At 34.4% G+C, this 23,932-nt stretch overlaps 2 protein-coding genes across 2 annotated transcripts in view; one reads left to right on the forward strand and one right to left on the reverse strand.

The window, feature by feature from the left end:
• Positions 1 to 2,853: 2,853 nt before the first annotated feature.
• The window catches only part of LOC144438458 (uncharacterized), a 59,883-nt gene continuing 38,804 nt past the window's right edge, over positions 2,854 to 23,932 (reverse strand). Inside the window, exons 47-52 of the mRNA XM_078127487.1 lie at positions 22,867 to 23,001; positions 22,414 to 22,550; positions 21,567 to 21,829; positions 20,829 to 20,906; positions 4,844 to 4,991; positions 2,854 to 3,450 (exon numbers count right to left, since the gene is read on the reverse strand). Coding sequence (XP_077983613.1) covers positions 3,317 to 3,450; positions 4,844 to 4,991; positions 20,829 to 20,906; positions 21,567 to 21,829; positions 22,414 to 22,550; positions 22,867 to 23,001 — 895 coding nt within the window. The 3' untranslated portion in view covers positions 2,854 to 3,316. The remainder of the gene's footprint in view (positions 3,451 to 4,843; positions 4,992 to 20,828; positions 20,907 to 21,566; positions 21,830 to 22,413; positions 22,551 to 22,866; positions 23,002 to 23,932) is intronic.
• LOC144438664 (D(1A) dopamine receptor-like) lies at positions 9,825 to 10,802 on the forward strand. The gene has a single exon (XM_078127811.1). The coding sequence runs from the start codon at positions 9,825 to 9,827 to the stop codon at positions 10,800 to 10,802; it is 978 nt and encodes a 325-aa protein (XP_077983937.1).

The raw sequence follows: 23,932 nt of genomic DNA on the forward strand, positions 1-23,932 counted from the left end.
TTGGCCTTCTTTTTTGAATACCCACTATCTGTTACCGTGGGTCGTATATTTCTCCATTTTTTCACATTTTGTTAAAAATTTTGTGTTATCATGGTATTCATCAAATGTGCTGAATTGAGGCAGAGAATAGCTACTTACTTCTTGTTGAATATTACTGTAAGCAACGCCACCTTTGCGATAAGTGGAATATTTCAAGAGGTACTACTGTATTATAACTTGAAAGGATTCTATGGGTCCGTTGCATGCACACTGTTGGTATATACAAGTACAGTGATTGCTGGGGGATCTGTAATTTCAATGCTTTTAGTCACTATTGATCGATACGTTTACATCATATCACCACTTCATTATAATTCTATTATGACAACAAAACGGGTAGTATTTCTCTTTATTGTTTCTTGGACGTTTCCGCGTGTACTTTTATGTTTTATTCCTTTTATTCTTGAACAAATGAAGTTGAACAGCTTAGTATATGCATTTTGTGTATACTACGAGCCCTCCTTTGCTAAAGTACAAATAGCAATTTGCATATGGATACCCTTGGGTATTTTGATATTCACCAACGCCAAGATTCTTTTGACGGTATGGAAACACATAAATCGAATACATCACCAGTCGTGTTCTAATGACCAGGATGAAAACACCACGATTTCAAATATTAAGAAAGCGGAGTTGAAAGCCATTATGAACACTGTCGTCCTTGCGTCAACATTCATAGCGACTTGGACACCACTTTGTCTCAACGGTTAAAATTGATATACATGTCTCATTCATTTCCACTCAAGGTTATAGTAGTATTTGAATATCTAGCATACATCAATTTTGCAATGAATCCATTCCTTTATGGTACGAACAAACAATTTAGAGTCGCTTATGCGAAAACATTGTGTATCAAATGTCTAAAGTAATTGTACAGACTTATATGACTTATAACTGACATGTAGTTATAATACTAAAACTATTCACCTTGTATTGGTTGATGTACATACTTGCGTTTGCATATTGCGATAATGTAAATAAACAAAATGTTTCAAACCTGTTTGAAGTAAGCATGATATTTTTCAAAATACGCTGCGAACACTTATTTTGGACATTGTTCAAAATACGCAGCGAACACTTTTTTGGACATTGTTCAAAATACGCTGCAAACACTTATTTTGACTTAATCCTATATATGGTTACCATGGACTTAATCCTATATATGGTTACCATGGACTTAATCCTATATATGGTTACCGTGGACTTAATCCTACATATGGTTACCATGGACATATTCCTATATATGGTCACCATGGACTTAATCCTATATATGGTTACCATGAACTTAATCCTGCATATGGTTACCATGGACTTAATCCTATATATGGTCACCATGGACTTAATCCTATATATGGTTACCATGGACTTAATCCTGTATATGGTAACCATGGACTTAATCCTATATATGGTTACCATGGACTTAATCCTATATATGGTCACCATGAACTTAATGCTGCATATGGTCACCATGGACTTAATCCTATATATGGTTACCATGGACTTAATCCTATATATGGTTACCATGGACTTAATCCTATATATGGTCACCATGGACTTAATCCTATATATGGTTACCATGGACTTAATCCTGTATATGGTAACCATGGACTTAATCCTATATATGGTTACCATGGACTTAATCCTATATATGGTCACCATGGACTTAATCCTGCATATGGTCACCATGGACTTAATCCTATATATGGTTACCATGGACTTAATCCTATATATGGTTACCATGGACTTAATCATATATATGGTCACCATGGACTTAATCCTATATATGGTTACCATGGACTTAATCCTATATATGGTTACCATGGACTTAATCCTATATATGGTTACCATGGACTTAATCCTATATATTGTTACCATGGACTTAATCCTGTATATGGTAACCATGGACTTAATCCTATATACAGTTACCAATTCACATATAGGAAAACATATTCTTGTTGCATAGAAACATGTCATTTTTTATATTGATTTGTAAGTACTCTGTCATTCATCTTAGTATTCGTATGATTGTGTTGTTGTTGTTTGTTTGTTTTTGTGTGTATTTGGGTAAACATATCTAAGCCTGAGCCCCTGTACTCTAACACCAACATCACTTTTTGTACATTTTGTGCTAGGCATGCAGCCTTGTATTTATCTGAGAACTTGCTAAAGTTCATATTTAAGTTTTCTCTCCTGCAATACAAACCTATATATTACTCAATTCCAGAAATGTCAGTTGTCACTGACGTGGTACCTAATGTATGTACACACTCTTTCATCAATATTTGTGTTGGGAACAGATGATAATAATGAGATATGACTGTTTGTACATAGTCAAGAGAGATAGCAGAATTGAGTGATACTGTATTAAAAGATAGTCATTGTTATCTATGATATTACTTTCATGATATATTGTCTAAAGTGACAAGTTGATAAATCAATCGATTCATAACCTGAAGCAGATAGGAAGTAATTTTATCAAATTCAAAGAAGGACTGACACTGTCATTATCAGAGTTTCATTGAAAAACTAAATTATTGATGTTAAGTTTGAAAAGAACACATCTTTGTTATTGAATGGATACATTTCTACTCAGGTGATCAATATTCACCAGGTATGCAATCATTAATTCAATCCTTCATCACTGTCTCTCATATTTGAAATCCAAGATATTGATTTGTTAAATCTCTCATTTTCTACCTTGATACTGTAATCATAACATCAACCTTACATTCAAGTCAAAATGATGCAAGACAGAAAATAAGAAACAGGAATCATGTTTAGCATTAATATTTATTTCACAAATTATTTGCTTATAATACTTAGTTTTAATAGATACAAAATGTACACACCACTTGAATGGGCACTGTTATCATGGTTTTTCAGAAATACAATATTTACATTAAAGTACAGTATCAATTGAAATATTATGGACGGTTTCAGTCATTGTTTTGTAACAAACATCTGTCATGTTGGTTTCAACAGTGTTGCTATAAACATTTTGATATATTCTGTGCATCAAAATGAACAAACCTATGTACATTATATGCAATATTGTACACTGCATACAAATTTCATTCATACATTAAAAATGTTTTGCCATGATGGAATATAACAGTAAAATGTCATTTTTATTAAAAAGTAGGAAATCAGATACTTCATTCATATAATATCTCAAGGTATAACGATGCAATACAATAAACAAAGTTTTACATGTTTCAATGTTAGAGAAAACTCTTTGCCTCTCTCAATTTGTCACTTGACAACCATAGTTTTTTTTTTACACATGTTTTTTGCTCTGTATCTCAATAGCCCTCTTGTAGTCTACAACAGCTTCATCTTGTCTGCCTAGTTTACCAAGTACATCAGCCCTACGTTTGTGTACCAAGGCATCATCGGGTTTCAACGCCAAGGCTGAGGGAGAGACACAAACCATAGCTAGTAGTTAGATATGAAAGTATGGAACATATTGATGCAAGCTCATATTTGTACGTTTTTGTATCAACATTGAAATTCATACTTTTGATAAACCACACAACGTAATCTTTGTGAAAGCAAAACTGAAACTTTGATCCATGGATATATACAAAGACTTTATGGGTTATGAAGTGAATACCCCAAATGTAAAAATGTACATGAAAATGATACTGAATATAAAATTTGAAGGTAATATTTTATAATATGTTTGGGTTTTAGAGGAGCAGATTTCCACATACTTTGAATACCAGCCAAAGCAAAATCAATATTTTCAGTAAAAAAATTCAGTTTTATTCCCTTTGCCAAAATTAGAATTTGAAGGTAACCTTTTGGCGAATGTAATAATTTTTGGCGAAATAAAAATTCCCAATACATATTTAAGATGTTAAGATGTGAATAGGATTGACTTTATAATAGTATATTTTCAGATCAGTGAAATGTAACCCAAGCCAAAATCAATACCTTTATGACAGTCATGTACTAAGATATTTACAGCTGAAACTAGGATATCTTCTTAGGTAGATGTATATAGCATATACTGTAGTGTCATTACTTAGGGAGAAGTGATAGATTGTTTAAACCCATTACCAGAATACTTAGTGATGATGTAAGTGTCTTGATTTCAATACTTCAATTATATTCCTTGTTGGTAATATAATATACAGCAAATACGAAGGAAGAGATTTGTGAACAACCTGGATAAACACAATTTTCAGTCTGTGCATGGGTCTGTCTCTTGCCTTAGTCTATAGAAACATCACCATGTATGTTACTTGTGTTTACTTGTGATGAAACATTATTATATGTTTATCACCATATATATAAGATTTTACAGTTTGCATAATAAAGTAGATACAGTTTGATTTTTAGGTAATGGGAGTTAGAAAAATAGCATAATGCTAGTAGAGTCTGACCCCGTAGACACTGGAATGTTACAACGTTACTATTAAAGCAAAGTAACTTGAGGGCAGTGTAAAGAAAATATTAAATGCAAAAAACTAAAAAAAACAAATAAATAATTAAATACAAAATGTACCATTAGTGGACATAGTCTTTAATGAGTGTATTTTTTTTTAAAGAATCACGAAATGAAATATCTTTTTAATCAGTTTATTTACTTAATAACTTTCTAGTACATGTAAGTACCATAACAAGTTTTGCATGCTTTTTGTTTGGGTTTTTGGACTCGGCCTATGTTTTTTTTTCACATTGCTGTTAAAGTATACACATATACTAAAGTTGTTTTATTTATTAATTGTCCGAAAATAAATACCCCTTTCTCATCCATATTACTATTATTAACCAATCACACATTGTGTGGATGACTTACCTTGTGTGTAGTCTTTTTCTGCTTTATCATACTGACCCATGGAGGTATACAGATTACCACGATTAAAAAACACATGTGCTGAATGTGGACTCAGCTTACAGGCAACCTTGAAATCATTCATTGCTCCTTCAGAATCTCTCAGCATAACCTGTTAAATGACAGAAACATATTATTCCCTAGAGCTTAATCAATGTGGTTTATAAAGTGTGAGCAGGACAGATTTGTACAGGACTCTCTGTGGAATTCACTTCCATTTGAAATAAGAAATGCAAAGACTGTTGACATTTTTAGACGTAGTTTAAAGACGCGTCTTTTTAGACAACATTTCAAGTAATTATTGGAAGTGATTGATTTTAACTTGTTGGTTTTTACACAATGTGAATTATTTTAATGGGTTGGTTTTATACTTAGTCCCTCTATGTATGCTGTTATTATCTTTCCTCATTTATTTACTTTTGCAATTTTTTTAACTTTAGTCTGTACAATGCGCTGAGATGCATGTGTTGCACATTTTCTTACAAAAAATAAGTAATAATAATAATAATAATAATAAATTGTACATGCACATCCTGGTACAGAAGAAACATGCATATACTTAGTTTTGTGAGTACTTGCAAATGTACAAGAACCACTGATTTCATGTTAGTGTTCACTGGCTCTGTTTGACACAGCCATGCAGAAACCAATATGAAACAGTGCATTGTGCATTTTTAGGTACGAAGATCACAATTTCTTACTACATTTTGTCAAATTCAAACAAACCAATTAAACGTACTGCAACTTGGTGCACAGATGCAGATGCCAATGTTTTGATGTCTGCATTTGATGTCGGGACAAAATATGGCAAGAAACAACATTCATTAAATCAACTATATTCAAAACGAGTAAGGAAGTATATCAGATTATAACTGTTAATAACACTAGAGGGCAGTTGTCTCATCCACATAAGTGACATCAGACAAAATGATGATTTGCCTTGACCTTCCAAAATACAGACTGATTGAAATAGTTTCAATAGTGCAGTAGAGAAAAATAAAACGATGAGTTAAATGATAAACAAGTCAAATTGGAGGGCAAATTTTTTAAATATTATATTGCATTCACGCACGCATGGACACATGCGCGCGCACACACACACACACACACAAATATGATTCACAATGAAATGAAATTATTAAGAGATACTGGAATATTTGATTTGATTAGACATTAAAGAAGCCATTTCATACTTGTGATACTGTCTCTATTATGAGTTCAAGTACACTAAAACTAGGTTAAATATTAACTGATAGGAAATCAAATCTACTTCATTAACCAGAATATTTGATTTGCACAGACCAAAGAAGAAACTAAAAGATATGTCATTTTGTGGTGGCCACACCCCATCAGTCACAAACAAAGGCACAGACTTGCCGCCCTTTAGTATTAGCAACCACTTCACCACCTGACTTCATATCTGATGTACTGTCTCTACAATGAGTTCACTGTCTGTTTAAACATTAATAGAGACATATACTTTGACATTCATTGATGTCTCACAGATAATAAGTTAATGTGTAATTATTATTATCTCATTCATAGGACTGCAGATGTTGAGTTAGCAATATGATAGGAGAAAATTAATCAAGGAAAACTGACATTGTGTAATCACTTTTGAGAATTCATAGCTAAACGTATTCTACACTGTACATACAAGATAAAGTGGCATTTTCTAGTATCTGTATTGCACGTTTGTATTTTCCAAACACCATCTTCAACACTTTAGATGAAAACATCTTATTCAAACCAAGAAAATGTAAATGTAAATGTGGCTTTTTGTGCGTAGATCAATAATAAGTAAATTATTTGCCACAACTTTGGTAAAAAACAAATCAAGCAAAGCACTGCAAATGAAACATTTCAATAACATTTATTATGATTGATGTGTTTTTCAGAATCTCAATTGGTAATTTGATCTTAGCCTACACAAAATCCAAATATATATCAAATTTTCCAAACCTATTTTCCCCACTAAACACTTTGTAATTGTCATGACAATGATTGTGGCAAATATTTCTTTGAGAAGATTAAAAGGTGTTGCCTCAGGGTGAAACTATCATTTAGTTCTGATATGTCTAGCAGTTAATGTTAAGCATCTGAAGGATTTCTCCTTGCTGGCAACTCTTGGATATGTGTCTGGTGATGGGTAGCTAGCTTGTGATGTCCAATAATGTGAACAAAATACAAAGTGGTCTGTATCTGTGAAGGAAACTTTGTTGGCTGGCAAAACTTGGATATGTGTCTGAAAATGTGTGGGGCAAGCTCCTGAAAGAGTGTGGACACTATAGCAGTGGTACTAAAACAAACCAGGCAAATCACTACTCAAAATTGTTGATATCGGAGAAGTTGACTGAAAATTTATAAAACAAACTTTTGTTGGTTATCTGACTTGGACTCCAATGTGATTTAGAACCAGTACATACATCCAAGACATCGTGAACGTCAAACAACTTTGGATGATGACTGCTTTTGTAAGCAGCAGACCAGAGAAGTTGGCATTCGGTGAAGAACAGTGTAACATTAGTTACATTAATGTTCATCCTGCTCCTAGCAGTGTCAATATCAACCCTATTGGGACAATAACCATGATCATTATAACACTTGCAATACTTTTTGGCAACTCAGTTGTCCTTCTCTCATTTCTATTCTTCCACAAACAACTTGGTAAAAGACTTTCAAACTACTTTATCCTTAGTTTGACAATAACTGACTTCCTAATGGGAACAGTGATAATGCCATTTCATATCGTTCTGTCCATCTTGAATGGGTCTTGGAACTTAAGTGAAGTCTTCTGTGCAGCATGGATATCTCTAGACATGTGTTTAGACAGTGTCTCCGTTCTCACTTTAGTTCTGATCACACTGGATAGATATGTATACATTGTATACCCACTAAAATATGATAGCCGTATGACAAATACCAAACTTATCCTAGGTGTTGTAAGTGTATGGGCATTATCTATACTCATTACATTTTTACCATCTGTTACCGAACTAATAGTTGATTCAGATAATGATGTAGACAACAAACCATCTGACTCTTGTGGTTATATTTGGAAAGAACAGTGGAGCATCATTGCACTGATAATTGGATGCTTTCTTCCCTTCCTCATCATGCTATATGTTAATCTTCGCATATTTTTAGTTGTGCAAAGTCAAGCCCGACGGATACGTGCTCAGCAGAGAAACTCTGTATTTGTACGTAGATCGACTGCGAGAGCAGAAACACGAGCAGCAACTACTGCTATGATACTGGTATTGACCTTCAGTCTCCTGTGGTTTCCATTCTTCATTTCAGTGATACTGTATTTCTACTGTACAAGTTGTTCACACAGTATCATCAATAGCCTACTCTATGTTTTCAGTATGTTAGCACACTGCAGTTCTGCACTGAACCCATACATTTATGCAAGGAACTCAGATTTCAGACAAGCCTACCATAAGATTTTTCATTGCAATATTAGATCACAAAGATCGTAGAATCCAAGATATCAAGGATAGAACTATTTTCCTTGTTATTGAATGGGATACTATTTGATAGGCATGAGAAGTGTAATTATGGATAGCTGTCCATATCTTAAAATTACATCTGTTTTTTAAGAATGTATAACTTGAATGCTTCCACTAGTTGTTTTAGACAGTAAAGACAATCACCAGGTCAACATGTCAAAATATGGTAGAAGATAAATTTCATCATTTTATTCTTTGTTCTCATTATACAAATGAAAGAAAGGCACTTTTTTCTTCTTTGTCATTAAATTCAAATTTTCATTCCTTAATTGACAAGAGTAAATATTTGCATATTTTGACCTCGGATGATAAACTTCCTCTTTGAAAATTTCTTGTTGATGTAAACCGTCCTCCAGTAGTCAGCTAAAGGATTGTATTCACATTATTTCTGTATGTTATTTTTGTATGCTTTACTATGCTTTATATGGCATTTTGTTATGCAATAAAGACTGACTGATTGATCAATCAATTAATCAATCGATTGATTGAGTGAGTGAGTGAGTGTGTAAATTTCATAGCATAGTGCAGCATAGCAGTTTATTGCAAAAATAGTAATAGCTGTTTTTATCTCAAAGTAACTGCAGTCTTACGCAAAAATCATGACTTGCATGCCATGCAATTCTTAAAACATGTTTGATAAATCCATCAATGTTTGCTAAACTTTGCTAAGTTTAGTTAAACTGTGTATAATTCCAATTATTCCTTGTCCATCAATCCCTACGCAGGAGTAATTCTATTTTCATTCTGGTACAAATTAATCTAAATTGCAATTATTTATAATTACATGTAATGGCTAAATCATTGTATTGTTCTATCTAACTTTGTTAAAGTAATGACTAACTCCAGCAAAGGTAAATACTTAAAGGTAGTTAAGTTTATTCAGATGTCCAACTTATCCCAACAACAGAGCACGAAATTAAAGATTGATTCCTGCAATTTAGGTAATAGTTCTATTTGTATAATCATTTGCATGACCATAGAGTAAGGTTTGTATGCAGTATGATAGTTTCTGCCACACACTAGCTTGAACAAGGTCAAAAAACAAGTCTCTGGTTACATCACAACATGTTTCCCGTCATACAGCAATGAGCATACACCTACAATGTGGGACTGGCAAAACAAATTTGGTATCCACTTTCCAGTTGTGCGGACACAGAGATTGATTGAGATTTAAACTGATATGAATTGTTCTATACACATGTACCTATCAACATCCAACTGCTGATCAATGGAATACTTTGAGGCAGAAATGGGCACATGAGATTTCAGAATTCTTTATGCCCGGAACATCTTAGTAGTGTGTGTTTTTTGACAGTCTCACTTCCAGTGGAACCCGATCCTGCCCAGCTGACATTCTAAATACAAGACATTATCATTATCAGCTTCAAACACATACGATGGATTTCCACCTGTCTGAACTCCCTTCTTACATCATGAACTTTAGTGAAGATGATGATGGCATGACATCAAATGACTCTGCTTACAATTATATCCAGTACAGTAGAACTAGTAATGGGCTTTGGGAAATCCTGCTTGTTTTCATCCTATTTATTGCTATGGTCTTTGGTAATGGATTGGTTATCATAGCATTCATTGTCTTCAAGAAACTTCAATCACAAAAGACAAACTACTTAACACTTAACTTGGCTGTATCTGACTTCTTGTTTGGAGTCTTAGTAATGCCATTTAAGCTACGAGAACTGAGATCACAATTCTGGAACTTGGGGACTACATTATGTCTGTTACTGATCAGTTGTGAAGTTTTCCTTAACTTTGTATCAATTTTATGTCTTGTTGTTATAATCATTGATAAATACTGTAACATTCAGTATCCCTTTATGTACATCAACATTGTCAAAATGAGAACAATCCAGATTGCTGTTTTTTCCACCTGGATCATTCCATTTACTGTAACATTCATTCCCAATATGAGTGGATATACATGTATTCCGGACTATCCACTGTTTATTGAGAATAATATATGTGTACCATTGTTTGAGGAATGGTGGGTAATATGTGGGTTTGTTCTTGGGTTCATGATTCCATTTCTAATATTAGCGTACACCAACCAAAGACTTTTCAGGATTGTCAGTAACCAGGCTAAGAGAGTATGCATTCAAAGTCAGACCTCTACGTATCCAATATGTTTCCGAAAAGCTCAATTCAGAGCTATTAAAGGCACTGCTATTATCGTTGTACTATTCTGTATAATGTGGCTGCCTTATTATATTACCAAAATCATACTTGCTTTTTATCCTACTTCAGCAATTGTTATTGAGATTCACTTCTATTCTAGTCTCCTAGCCTACTGTAATGCAGCAATCAATCCTTTACTTTATGCATATAACAAAGATTTCCAAAGAGCATATAGGAAACTTCTGTGTTGTGATAGACATTTCATATGTTTATAACTTATTGATATAGATTTGTTCATTTTATTGGATTTACAGCCCGTTTCATGTTAGTGTTTGCCGGCTCTGTTTGATACAATCATGCAGAAACCAATAAGAAACTGCAATTTAAAGATTACAAGATCACAATATCTTGCTACATTTTGTCTAAATGAAATAAAATCATTTAAATGTATGGCAACTAGACACGGATGCCAATATATTGATGTCTGCATTGTTGCAAGTTATAACAAAAATCATAGACCCTGAAACAAAACACCGCCTGACTCGACTAGAATCTCATTAGCATTGCTACATTTTATCGTCTGGCTATACAAAAATCTTACCAACAGCGTTTCGTCAATTGTCTGGTGTGACAAACATCTTTATCAATATTGTTACACTTCTTTGCATGAGCTACCATTATGTCAGGAGATCATCGGCAACTTTATACGTCCATGATAAACCTAAAGTTGGCACGTTCTTTGATATTTTTGAGACAGTCTATTGTCTAAAATGTAACAATTTTAATTCAGCTCATCATGCCAGACATGCGGAAAAATAAATTAGATCTGTGTCAAACCAGACAAGATGAAGATTTACAACATCAAAGGGATATTTTGTCTAGCCAGACAAAAAACTGTAACAATGTTAGTGAGATTTTTGTTGAGGCAGACTACATTCATTTCATGTAGATTTAATGATGCAAGAAACCCATATTCATTCCATCAGGCTATCTTAAAGTGTAGCATGTGCAGTACGTTTCTTATTGGTTTCCAGGTGACTGTATCAAATAGGACCAGTGAACACTAACATGTAACTGGGAGTACTTGTACTTCCTAATGTATCATTCAAATGCCATACACAATATCAATATTTCTTGTGCTGTGAAAAAAACAGAACAATTAATCCAATGACTGATAAGACAACAAAACATGGGTGTTAAATCATCAGTTAATAGTTTATTCAAAACATCAATATGATGTATTGGATTATTGCATATTGTTTTAACTTGCATTTTGTCTCACGAACAGCACTATTGTATTTTTGAATCTCAAACTGCTATAAGTGACACATAATTTCTTTTCATTGGAACAACACACTAAGCTTCGAATAAAACAGTTCTGATAAATTGTGCTCTCCCCTTTTCTGTTTAGAGTGTAGCATGGTAAATGTATTACCTAATGCTAGTACATGTACTCCTTCACTGCTAGGAGACCGTCTGTACATACTTCATAGCTACCCGATTCATCATCTTTAATGGCTGACATTAAAATCAACTTGACATGTTGACTTTTAGTTCTTGACTATCTGTATGTATTGTATAATGCTCTGTTGCCCTGGAGCACCTTGACATTGTATGACCTTGTGAAGGTCAATCTTAGGCACCACACGACTGACATTTTCAAAGTAGACTACATGAACCTCTTGGATCATTACTGATAACTTAAATTCATGACAAATTTCAAATTTGACGCCGGTTTATTGCTGTTATATCAGTCTGCATACAGAAGAGGACAATCTCAAATCAGTAAATTGCCAACTTGAAGCTAAATATCGAACATGATTTTGTTACTTATTGTACATTGTAAAATATAGTGTGAACAAGTATATGACAGAACCCCATGATACGTGAGCGCAAGTGTGGCGTACTTGGGGTATTTGCATGAGTGATTGCAGTGTTCTCTGGGCCTGTAATTTCACGAGTGTAGTGAGTGTATGCTCATGAAAATGCAGCAGAAAACACTGCAAGCACAAGTGTAAATACCCTGAGTATGCACACTGGAACAAACATGGCATGGAGTTCTGTTATTTCTTCATACTGTTTATCTGAAATGGCCAATTTCCATAAAAATCATAAAAATTAAAAATCATATTTCGTGTGTAGCAAACGATCATGTCCTCAATTCCGAAGGTATGCAATAATGTTTTCAGTAATGCACTGCAGTGGAAATACCACCAGTATGTGCACGCACCAGTGCAAGTAATCTCTGGTACATAATTATTTAATGAGTATTACTCACGTTTCATGATAATGTTGCGCCAGAACAAGATGAGTTATGTATCTAATTGAGGTACTTGTTCAATGTTCAATTATAAAATTGTTGCCATGAATATAAGGCATTATATACGTCATCATTATATTAAATGTTATCAGAGATAAATGGTATGATTATGTCACAGAAAACTCTCCTCAACTTTTTTGAATTTACAAGGAAATGGAATTAGATATGATTACACAACAAACAATTCACTCCAGAGAAAATGACGTCAAACTGATCATTTAAAGTAAACATAACTGTACGATGTTTCCATGCAGCATTGTAGGCATATTGATATACATGATCATATTAAAGCAAAAAAACCGAAAACGTTTGTGAACAATTCATTCACAACAGTATGAATACTACACAATCAAACTTGTTGAACTTAAAGTTTAATAATATAAAATGAAATATGTATGGGTCTAAGATGCTTGTTGAACTTAAAGTCTGACTGTATAGAATGAAGTATGTACATGTATTAGGTCTATGTAAAACACTTAATGGCAAATGTTGAAACAACAAAACCATTATTAGCTTAATTGCTAATTTTTCATTTAAAAATATACGTATAGACAAACTGGGCTAGATATGCCAGAAAATTGATATTAATGCAGTTTCACAGTATACTAATTCACTAAATTTACAATGTTTTGGGCAAGTTTTACAAATGATTTGTACTATTTTTATTATTGACAAAATTGGTCAAAGAGAAAATGCTCAATAGATGGATGTGACTTATTCACCTGTTATTCACCTTCTTGAGTACATCAACCTGTCAATATATAGGCTAATGTGTTTTTAGATCAGGTCGTGACTTGGACAGTATTTGTTTCACCTAATACTTTAATACACACACACATACAGATGTAATGAAATCTTGTGGTGAAGTGTTGACTGTATGACTGTCAGGAAATGTAAGTAACAGTTTATTAATGGAGCAATTGGTTGTCATGATCACATGTCGGGGACTCTGTGTCCAATCTGATTTAAATGCGAAGCAGAATTGTTTGTATTTGCTGTTGTCATTCTGGGAGGAGGTGCGCAGCCTAGTATGAGAACAGTAAAAATAAAAGATAAGAAGGAAATAAAGGTAGATATACGTTATATGACATTAAGCTGATTCCTTTCATCAAATTTTAAATCAGATTGGTCTGGATCCTGAATCCTAGCTGCAGTTTCATGTAGAAAACAGAACTTGGTTAAGTGCTGAAATCATTTTATTCAAAAAGACAAAGAAACAAGAATCATCATGTTAATAACTAAATGAAACAAGCATAAGTTGCTTAGAATAGTCAGGTGAGATTTGTAACAATTTAGTGATTTTAGATTTGCACATCAACAGTAATGCGATTTACAAACTTTAAGGTTATAACACTCAAGCAGTTCAAAGTTCTTTTTTTAACATTGACCTTTTGATCTGTTTCAAAGGTAGAAGTCGACCAAGGCAACCTATATATATTTTGCACTATTCATCTTTTTCTTATCATTTATTGCTGCATAACAGGCATGACCTCTGGCTTGTGTTTTACATGCACTAGGTGTTGAAGAAAACTAACCATATTTCATTTATAATCAAAACATTGTTTACCATGGAAAGTGAAAAGAATATATAAAGACATCATATGAAAGTGAAAAACATGTTTACCATGGAAAGCGATAAGAATATGTTAAGACACCGTGTGAAAGTGAAAAACATGTTTTCCATGGAAAGCGATAAGAATATATTAAGACACCGTGTGAAAGTGAAAAACATGTTTACCATGGAAAGCAAAAAGAATTACTATGTAAATCCCACCTTTGTTTGCACATGACAGTTATGCTTGGAGTAGACTATATAATGAAAATAAGATAGATTGATAGCACAAAGAATATTTCTCCAAAGGTTGCCTTGGTCAACTCCTACCTTTTAACAGTCTTTCATCAGCATTCTAAGTGACTGTGTAGATCGATCTAATCGTACGATTTACTCTACAAGTGGCACTTCCTATCTGGTACAGACAACCAACCATATACTCCAAGTGTCACATGGTGTCAAGAACTTAATGGCTGTGGTGTGGGTTACTCATTATTAGTACATATTTACAAGATTAAATTGCATGAGCAAGGTGTGGTTTTTCATTTGTTAATATCCCAGCTTGAATTGGAAATCGTTTTCTTCTACTATTAGAAGGAATGGATATGGAACTTCACAGGTGAAAATGACAGGGAATTCATTGGCATAACTCTTGATGTATGTGTGATCAACAACACAATTCATCAGCTAACTGTTTAATGTGTAAAGCGCACACGCTGATGGTTCAACATCATAATCGACAGCATGAACGATGTATGGTAAACGATGTATGTAAATTTTGGATTTGATTGATTTTAATATACCACACTAGTTCTATAGATTTATATCCTGCCTGGACTTACTAGCTAGTAGCTGCCAATAAGCAGTAATCAATGACAGAACAAAACATTGAATATTGAATGAACCAAACAGGAGAAGGAAAAGTGAGCTTTCATGGATGCTACGCTGATCTCTGCCACTTTATAAAGAGATAACCAACCCGATCACATTTTTGTCGAGAGCTGTTGCATGACTTTGTGTAACTTCAAGATTTTACACAGACGACAGTGGATGCAAGCACTGCAGCTTTATACACTGCACAGAGGTAAAGGTACCTTCAGTAATTCCAGGAAAACTTTGCCTAAATATGCCACATAGGATCATGATAATGCTAAAGGTTCTGTCACCTAGAAATCGTTTCATTGCTTTTGCAATGAAGAACAACTCAACAGATTCTGATGGACAGGATAGATGGTCTTGTCTGTTTCCAGTATTTGAAGTCATGTTGTTTTCTCTCATCACCATTGCTGTGATTGTTGGTAATATTCTAGTATTACTATCATTCAGACTGTACAAGAAACTGCATGTACAGATATCCAACTACTTCATCATAAACCTCTCAGTTACAGATCTCCTGCTTGGAATATTCATATTACCGTTTGAACTACTCCAGTTGGTAATGAATGGTTGGCATTTTGGGGACACATTCTGCACCATTTGGCTTTCTTCTCAGTTGTTCCTCTGCTTTGCATCAATTCTCAATTTAGTTATCATCAGTTTAGACAAATATGCTAACATAACATGGCCATTGCAGTACTCTTACAAACTAACACTAAGCAAAGTAGTTGCTACTATAATCATTTTGTGGGTATTTTCAGCTCTAGTGACATGGTTTCCAGCGATACTTGGGAACATTGCAACAAGTGAATCGGCTTCACACTGTCAAACTAAATGGAGTCCTGCATTGATCTTATTTGCTGTAACCATAGGATTTATTATTCCACTTCTGATTCTCTTTTACACCAATATTCAAATCTACTGTATCACTAAGAAGCAAAGAACAAAGATCTGGGCACAATCCCGCAACTCTTGTCCGAGACGACCATCCTTAAGAGCTGTTCTAACTACAGTGTTTCTTGCCCTGGCATTCTGTGTCATGTGGATGCCGTATTTTTTAACACAAATATTTCATGCTTTTTATCCAAACTCTGTGCTTTTAGGGCATATGACAAACTACTGCAGCTGGCTCGGCTACTGTAATTCTGCTGTCAACCCTTTACTTTATGCACACAACAAAGACTTTAAACAAGCTTACTGCAAACTTCTACCTTGTATTAACAAGTCCAGAAGAGGCACAGTACATGTCAGTAGTGTGGTATAAAACCATGGATCACACACTTCAAAATATTATGACAATACTTCTGTGAATATTTTCAACCAAATCTTGTATTTGTAGAGGAATTTCCCTGAAAACCAAAGTTCTTGATCTCTCCAAACTTTGCCATATGAAAACATGAAACCCTGTTCCTGGTCCGTTGGAAATAATAAAAAAGAAATTGGGATGGGTGGGTGGGTGGTTGGGGTTCATTGCTTTGTTGTCAATGAAATTGACAATCTTTTAGTTAGAGTTAACATAGCATTCAATGGCCACATCGGTTTTTAAAATACATTTTATTTCTAGTATTATTGTGACATATATTTTAAAATTTGTCCATGACCCCTGATTTTTTAAAATTCATTTTAATTGACACTGGGTTTGAATTTTCTGACAAAAGTTAGTGATTTCCATCCATTCTCAATGCGCATACAACATTAAGTCATATTTTTACTGTCACAAAATCTTTTATTGGTTGCTAGGCAACCAGGTATGCTAATTGATGGACTGGTGTCAGATGATGTCCTTCTTTATAAACCATGGCAACTAGACAGTTGTCTGACATTTACCAAACAAAATTTGACAGCAAAGCTCATAGCTTGTATTTGCATATGCTATTCTTATCTCTATTGCCAAGCTCCAAAGAAATGACTCAAGTGGATAATTGTATTTTAACTTTTTGAATTCACAAAATAATTTTGCTGTCAGAGAGGATGCGCTACAAATGGTGCGATAACACTGTCACACATTTCAACCTTCACCTCAAATAAACTTGTTAACATGGGCCCAAAATGGTGGGAACAGAACACATGCTGACAGAGTTTTGTATTTATCAAATAAACTCAGCTTCCGAACTATATGCACGATAATCATTTCACTACGGATCTTTACACCGAATGCAACATCTACACATCCTGATGTAAGAGTCAATTTTGTGGTTTCTAAAGATTCTAAATTTCTCGACTTGGAGAAATATGTTTGATTTGTTGATTGTGATACCTGGGGAACAGTTCCCTACTAAAACAACTCCCACGATACCTACTGACGGTTCTACCACATCCAGCACGGATACCACAGCTCTGCCGTCTTACACTATCATTCTAGAGCTTTGTTTAGTGATATGCATCACCCTGGTTATTCTTTCTGGAAACAGTCTAGTGTTGATTTCTAGCGTAGCTTTTAAAAAGTTACGGAGTCAACATTCTTATTATTTCATAATCAACTTGGCAGCATCAGATCTTCAGTTAGGAATCTTCATTCTGCCATTTGAAATTGTACGACTCTTTGGATGGAAGGTGACAATTGGACCTGTGTTCTGTGTGGTATGGCTGACCATGACATTGACACTATGTTACGCATCCATTCTGAGTCTGGTTGCTATCAGTATAGACAAATACATATGTCTGAGGTGGCCAATCAGATATTTTGAGAAGATGTCAAGATGCAAGGTCAAGATTGCAATATTTGTGATATGGACTGTAGCAATCGTGGTGACTTGGCCTGTGAGTTTGGTGGCAGGTCTCACGACATCCAGTTTCACGCATGAAAGCTGTCACATGACATGGACAGTAAGACTGGTACTCTTAGCAGTTATCCTGGCATTTTTCGTTCCCCTTGCAATTCTACTGTACACCAACGTATACATCTATCGCATCGTTCAAAAACAGTGCAACCAGATTGAAGCCCAAGTCAACATCTGCAGCATGTCCAGTGGACAGACTTACATACGGAGACGATACAAGCAAGCATCAAAAGGTATTGTGATACTTGTTGCCGCATTTGTTATGATGTGGATGCCATACTTTATCATCCAAACAGTCAAGATCTTTTATCCAGACAATGCTACAGTGGGTAAACTGTCTCTATACTTTGGTTGGCTTGGATACTGTAATTCTGGTATTAATCCATGGCTGTATGCATACAATAGAGACTTCAGAGCTGCATACAAGCAGATTTTGACTTGTCAATGTAAGAAACATGCTTTGCATCAATTACAATGACCAAAAACAGAATGGTCTCAACTAAAACAGTTCTTAGACTGCTCAAATTGAATATTGAGTGTACCAGACGTCCCATGGTCGTGATGTGCTCATCTCAGTATATGACCAAATACAGAAACATGCAGCTGGGACTGACTGGATAAAATACACATGGAAAACGGCATGATGTGAATCATACGTGGCTATTTCTGAAAAACATTTATCAACTTGGTTACTTTGTTTCGTACTGTGTCAGAAGACAAGTTCAGTGCCATCATGGCAGAGAAAGATGTGATCCTCAAGAGCAGAAGAGTGTGTGTCTAACATTGGGTTGAACTGACTATCAGCAATATCAGAAATAACTGCTTGTCTGACATAAAGTACAGTGAATTTCACAATACTGTTCAGCTTTTCTGTTTGATACAACCACACAGAAACCAACAAGAAACTGCATATGCCACACTTCAATAGCAAGATTGCATTTTTTGCTACATTTAGTCTAAATGAAATAATTAAAACCATTTAAATGTATTGCCACTCCATGCAGACAATTGGGTGCCAATGTTTTTCTTAGATCAAACACTTGATGAAGGGTGCGTAAAATGTCCTTTGTGGTGTTCATTTGATGTCTGTACAGTATGGTGGCATATGTAGTTCATTTCACTTTGACAAAATGAAACTGTACCCATTCAATCTTGCTATCTTAAAATGTAACATGTCCAGTTTCTTCAATGGTTTCTGCGTGGTTGCAGCAAACCGAAAAGCCGAGTGGTATTGTGAAATTCCCTGTACACTATAGCAAGGAGCTTTACTATGGTGTAGCCAAATGCACATCAGATTTATTGATATAAATCTAACTCACTTGGATATGCATCAAAAATCGACCACAAAAATCAGACAAGACAGACAAACTATTCTGATAATTTCATCAACTGAGACATTTTTTAACTTGTTATTTATCATTTTAGATGTCAGATTTTGGAGAGTCTGAGAGTTTGTCAATGTTTACCATCATATATCTTGACATTTTATTTTTCCTAAATACAGTACACGATTTATGCACTTTATACAGATGTTGCTGCTGATGGCTCAAAAAGTAGTGTTTAGCACACAATCAATATATGATTGACTGACGCACGATATGTCTAACCTTTGACAAAACAAGACATTTTACCAAAGCATGGTTTTGGTATAGTTTTGTGTGAGAGAAGAAAATTCAATGAATGAGCATAGTGTGGCCTTTGTGGCCATCCAGCACGACATCGTGAATATTCAAATATTTGCTACGTTGCATTGGTACGCATGTATTCGTACTCTATGCTTTAATCACCTGTGATGATATACAACAATACATGCAGCGCTAGTGGCTAGTGTAAATTTAAAAAGTCTACACCAATTTTCCTTTCTCACACAAAGCTACACCAAAGCCCATGACTGGAGTCTTTTTTCCAAGCCAAAACTGTTGTGAACTTTAAAATTAGATTGGACCACTACATGAACACTGCAAGGGATTATATGAGCCTTTGAGGCTTTCTTCCCTGATATGGTTAATTTACAACCATGGCAATCATGTTATTGTTATTCATAGACATTATGTTGAAAGAAATGGATCTATGAATGGACCTAAAACTTACAAATAAATACATCTAATCTTGTTTTTGAACATTGTGATATTTTAACCAGAGCTTTTATGAGATGATATTTACACTTATCTCTCTGTTCTATTACTCTGGTATTAAAGCTAGGCTTTGGTTTACTAAGATAGACACAAATTATTGTCACATCAACATGTTGATACAACAGTGATAAGCTATATAGAATGGACGTTAGTTTAATTATAGTCTCAGAAGGGCAGCTCTCTGAAAGCTAGTTATATAAAGTTGCAGTTGGCAGTTTTTGGAACTTCCAATGTTTACACTATCTTGATCAGAGGATGATTAGTCCTCATTCTCCATAGGGGCAGTTGTTTGTACACAACTAAGTAGTTGGGAGAAAGCGGGTTAAATTCGTACAACAGAGGAACTGCTATCACACACTTCGGTCTACTACCACATAGAACAACAATAGTTTAAAGATGTCTATCTTAGTAAATGAAAGCCTTGCTTATCAGTAGTATGTAACAAACATCTGAAAACTTACATGTACAAATATGTATTGGACACTGAATATACTTTATCACATATATCCATCTCAACTACCAGAGTTCTAAAACCTTAGCAAAAAAACTTGTCATTACAAGAGATATGTTTATATGAGTCATATTCTGCTGGAACACTCGCATACTAACCACACACCAAATAAGTAATGTTACCTTACCTTTGTAATGGCTCTATTCAGCACTGCTGCTTCATCTTTTTTATTAAACTCAAATGCCTTGTCATAGTAATCTTTAGCCTATTGATGAATAATACATAATATAATATCATTAGATATGATTCCCAATATTTTACTTCATTCTGCCAAGTGACCTAAGGGGCCTGGTCACTATGAGTTAAAGACAAGTACTGACAAACCCCTTGGGTCTCGAGGTATTTTTTGATTGAATGAAAGTATATCTTGGTGAACAGTACAATTATATTTGTGCAAGCGGTACGTTAAAAAGTTGGTAAAAATAATGGTGACTTTTAACGTGTCCAACCATATGTTGACCAATGTAGAACCAATGACTTAGATGAGTTTTGTTGTTTTGGTGAATGACCAGGGTATATATTGTGTATTTTTTTGGTACTAAAATGTACTAAACTTGCCTTGTGTATGGTGTCAAAATGTATGTTGTACTCTGAATAAAAGAGTACCACTGACAAATAAAATGTAACGATAATGCAAGATGTATTGTATTGTAAGACTTTTGTTGAGCTAAGCAATAAAATGTAGCAATGTTAGTAAGATTTTCGTTGAGACAGACGATAAAATGTAGCAATGTTAGTAAGATTTTTGTTGGGACAGACGATAAAATGTAGCAATTAATGTTAGTATGATTTTTGTCGAGCACGACAATGTTTTGTTTCAGGTTTTATGATTTTAATTGTAAAATCCTGGAAAAAAGTGACTAACCTGTCTGAACTGACGTGTGTGGAAGTACAAATTAGCAGCATTAAAGTAAGCCAATGCATAGGTAGGGTCTAGTTGAATTGCTGATTGGTAGTCTTTGATAGCATTGGTACGATCCCTCATAAACTGGTTGATAACACCACGGTTGGTGTACAGTTCAGCAGACGGAGAACTCTTGATAGCAGCATTGATATCTTTAAATGCTGCCGCTGTGTCTCTCATTTGAAGACATACAACAGACCTGCCTTCTAAAGCTGGCTTGTAATCTGTCAAAATTGTACAAATGCAAAGAATAAAGTCTTAGATAGTATAACAAATTTGTTTTGTGTCTGTATCACTTTGATTTTTTTTCCACATTAACTATTATATTTTTTGACAGAAATAACAGTTTCAAATACATTTGTTGAGTGTTGAAATTGCTCTCAGACTGTTGCTTTTGAAACTGTTAATTTAAATGAAATGGTTCGATGCAATGATATTTACATCAGTTTAAATTTCAATTTAGCATACAAGGAACTAGTCATGTATGTATGTATGTATGTATGTATGTATGTGTGTGTGTGTGTGTGTGTGTGTGCGTGCGTGCGTGCGTGTGTATGCATGTATGCGTGTATGTACATGTATGTATGTATGTATGTATGTATGTATGCACACACACACACTCACTCACTCACACACACATGTACATAATATATATATGTATTTACAGTCATAGGTAGCACTCCACCTGTACATTATCTTAGGATAGCAAGGTGTGTACAGTATCACACACACAATACATGTAGTCACTGTACTTCAAAGTCTATACCTTACCATAGTTTGAATGTTATCAAAATAAACTGTACTTTACCTGGGGATATATGCAGACATGCTGTGAAATGATTCCAGGCTTGTTGGAATTTACCAGTGACTTGTAAGTTATAACCTAGATTGACTCTGGCTGGTAAACACAGTGGATCAAGGTGCATGGCTGTCTCATAGTCATGTCTATCAAAATAAGATTACATTGAAAAATGTAAGAACATTTGAAAAGTCACCTATATCACAAAAAATAGCAACAACACTGTTTTTATTGCAGAAGATGAATACTGTAAACCTACTACTTGACATTTTCGCCACTTCAAAATGTTACGATTTTAATTTTATAGTCTTCACCTAGTTCTCAGACTAATTTTCTACACTGTATCCACTTTCCAGCATCAAGCATATAATTTGTTTATGGTTGTTTGCATTTTTATAGAAATGTCTACAGTAAAAGATGCCTTTCATAGTTCACATCAGATCCACTATCTAACGTACTAACCTTGCTGCAGTGTTGGCAATGTCATGTCCATAATCCATGAAAGCATTACCGCGTCCAATCAAAGCATCTAGGAAATATTTATCAACTTGTAAGGCACCTGTGTATGTTTTCACAGCTTCTTCTAATCTATTCAACCTGTCACAAAATAAGCAAAAACATATCAGGAACTGCTGCTGACAATTTTTTGAATGTTTAGTAAAAGAAATATTTCCCTTTAAATTTCTTCTGATGGCACACGGTTTAATCCCAGATTTTGCATTAGTGCTATCTTACAAGTGAAGCCATGGCATAACTTAGGAATACACAGGATCATTCTTTTGTTCTGGACCAACTTGTTCTGGGAGACTGTAGCTCTGCCAGACAACTGTCTTTCTCACCAAAATGTTCATGCTAAGGCCTAAAAAAAATAATTGTTTGGTTCCGGCTACCCGACCCCACCTAGCTTTTCACTGCTGACTATAAAATGTTTTACCTATTTGAGAAAAAATAATAAATTCGCAAAAATTGTGAGAAATAGTGGATGCGGAAACTGCCATGAACTTAAAAAAAAAACCACTCTAAAACTGTTGAAATCTGTAATGGCTGTACATCTGATAGGAAGAAATAAACAACACAGACACCATTTGGAAAACAATGGAAAACCTGAACTAGACACTCACACAGAAAAAAACATATAAAATAAAGTAAAAAATCTACCTACCCCACCAATTCTAAGATTTTTTTTAGGCCTAATACAAGCTGAGTCTTTAACACAATTGCTGATACACACAATTTCCTTGTTAAAATCAATATTATCATAAACATTTTGTTCAAGTTTTATACCTTCCACATCATATTAATTACATTACGCAGGACTGTTGTTAGTCTAAAATGCATTTAAAGTAAGATTTAAAGCAATTGGGAACCTGTTAATTGCTGTTTTATCTGTATCATTTTTTATACATTGTAACCTCTATGTAACAAACTTATTTGGAGACTTGAAAAATGTTCATTATAATGAAGTGTTCATTAGTATTATAGTACTCTATTGGAAACATAGGTTTGGGAGACACAACAGGGTGTTTGT

This window comes from Glandiceps talaboti, chromosome 8 (genome assembly GCF_964340395.1).
Source record: "Glandiceps talaboti chromosome 8, keGlaTala1.1, whole genome shotgun sequence".
NCBI classification, from domain to species: Eukaryota; Metazoa; Hemichordata; class Enteropneusta; family Spengelidae; genus Glandiceps; species Glandiceps talaboti.

Bases quoted from the DNA above. Each gene is read 5' to 3' on its own strand.
- LOC144438664 (XM_078127811.1), top strand. From the start codon at position 9,825: ATGAACTTTAGTGAAGATGATGATGGCATGACATCAAATGACTCTGCT.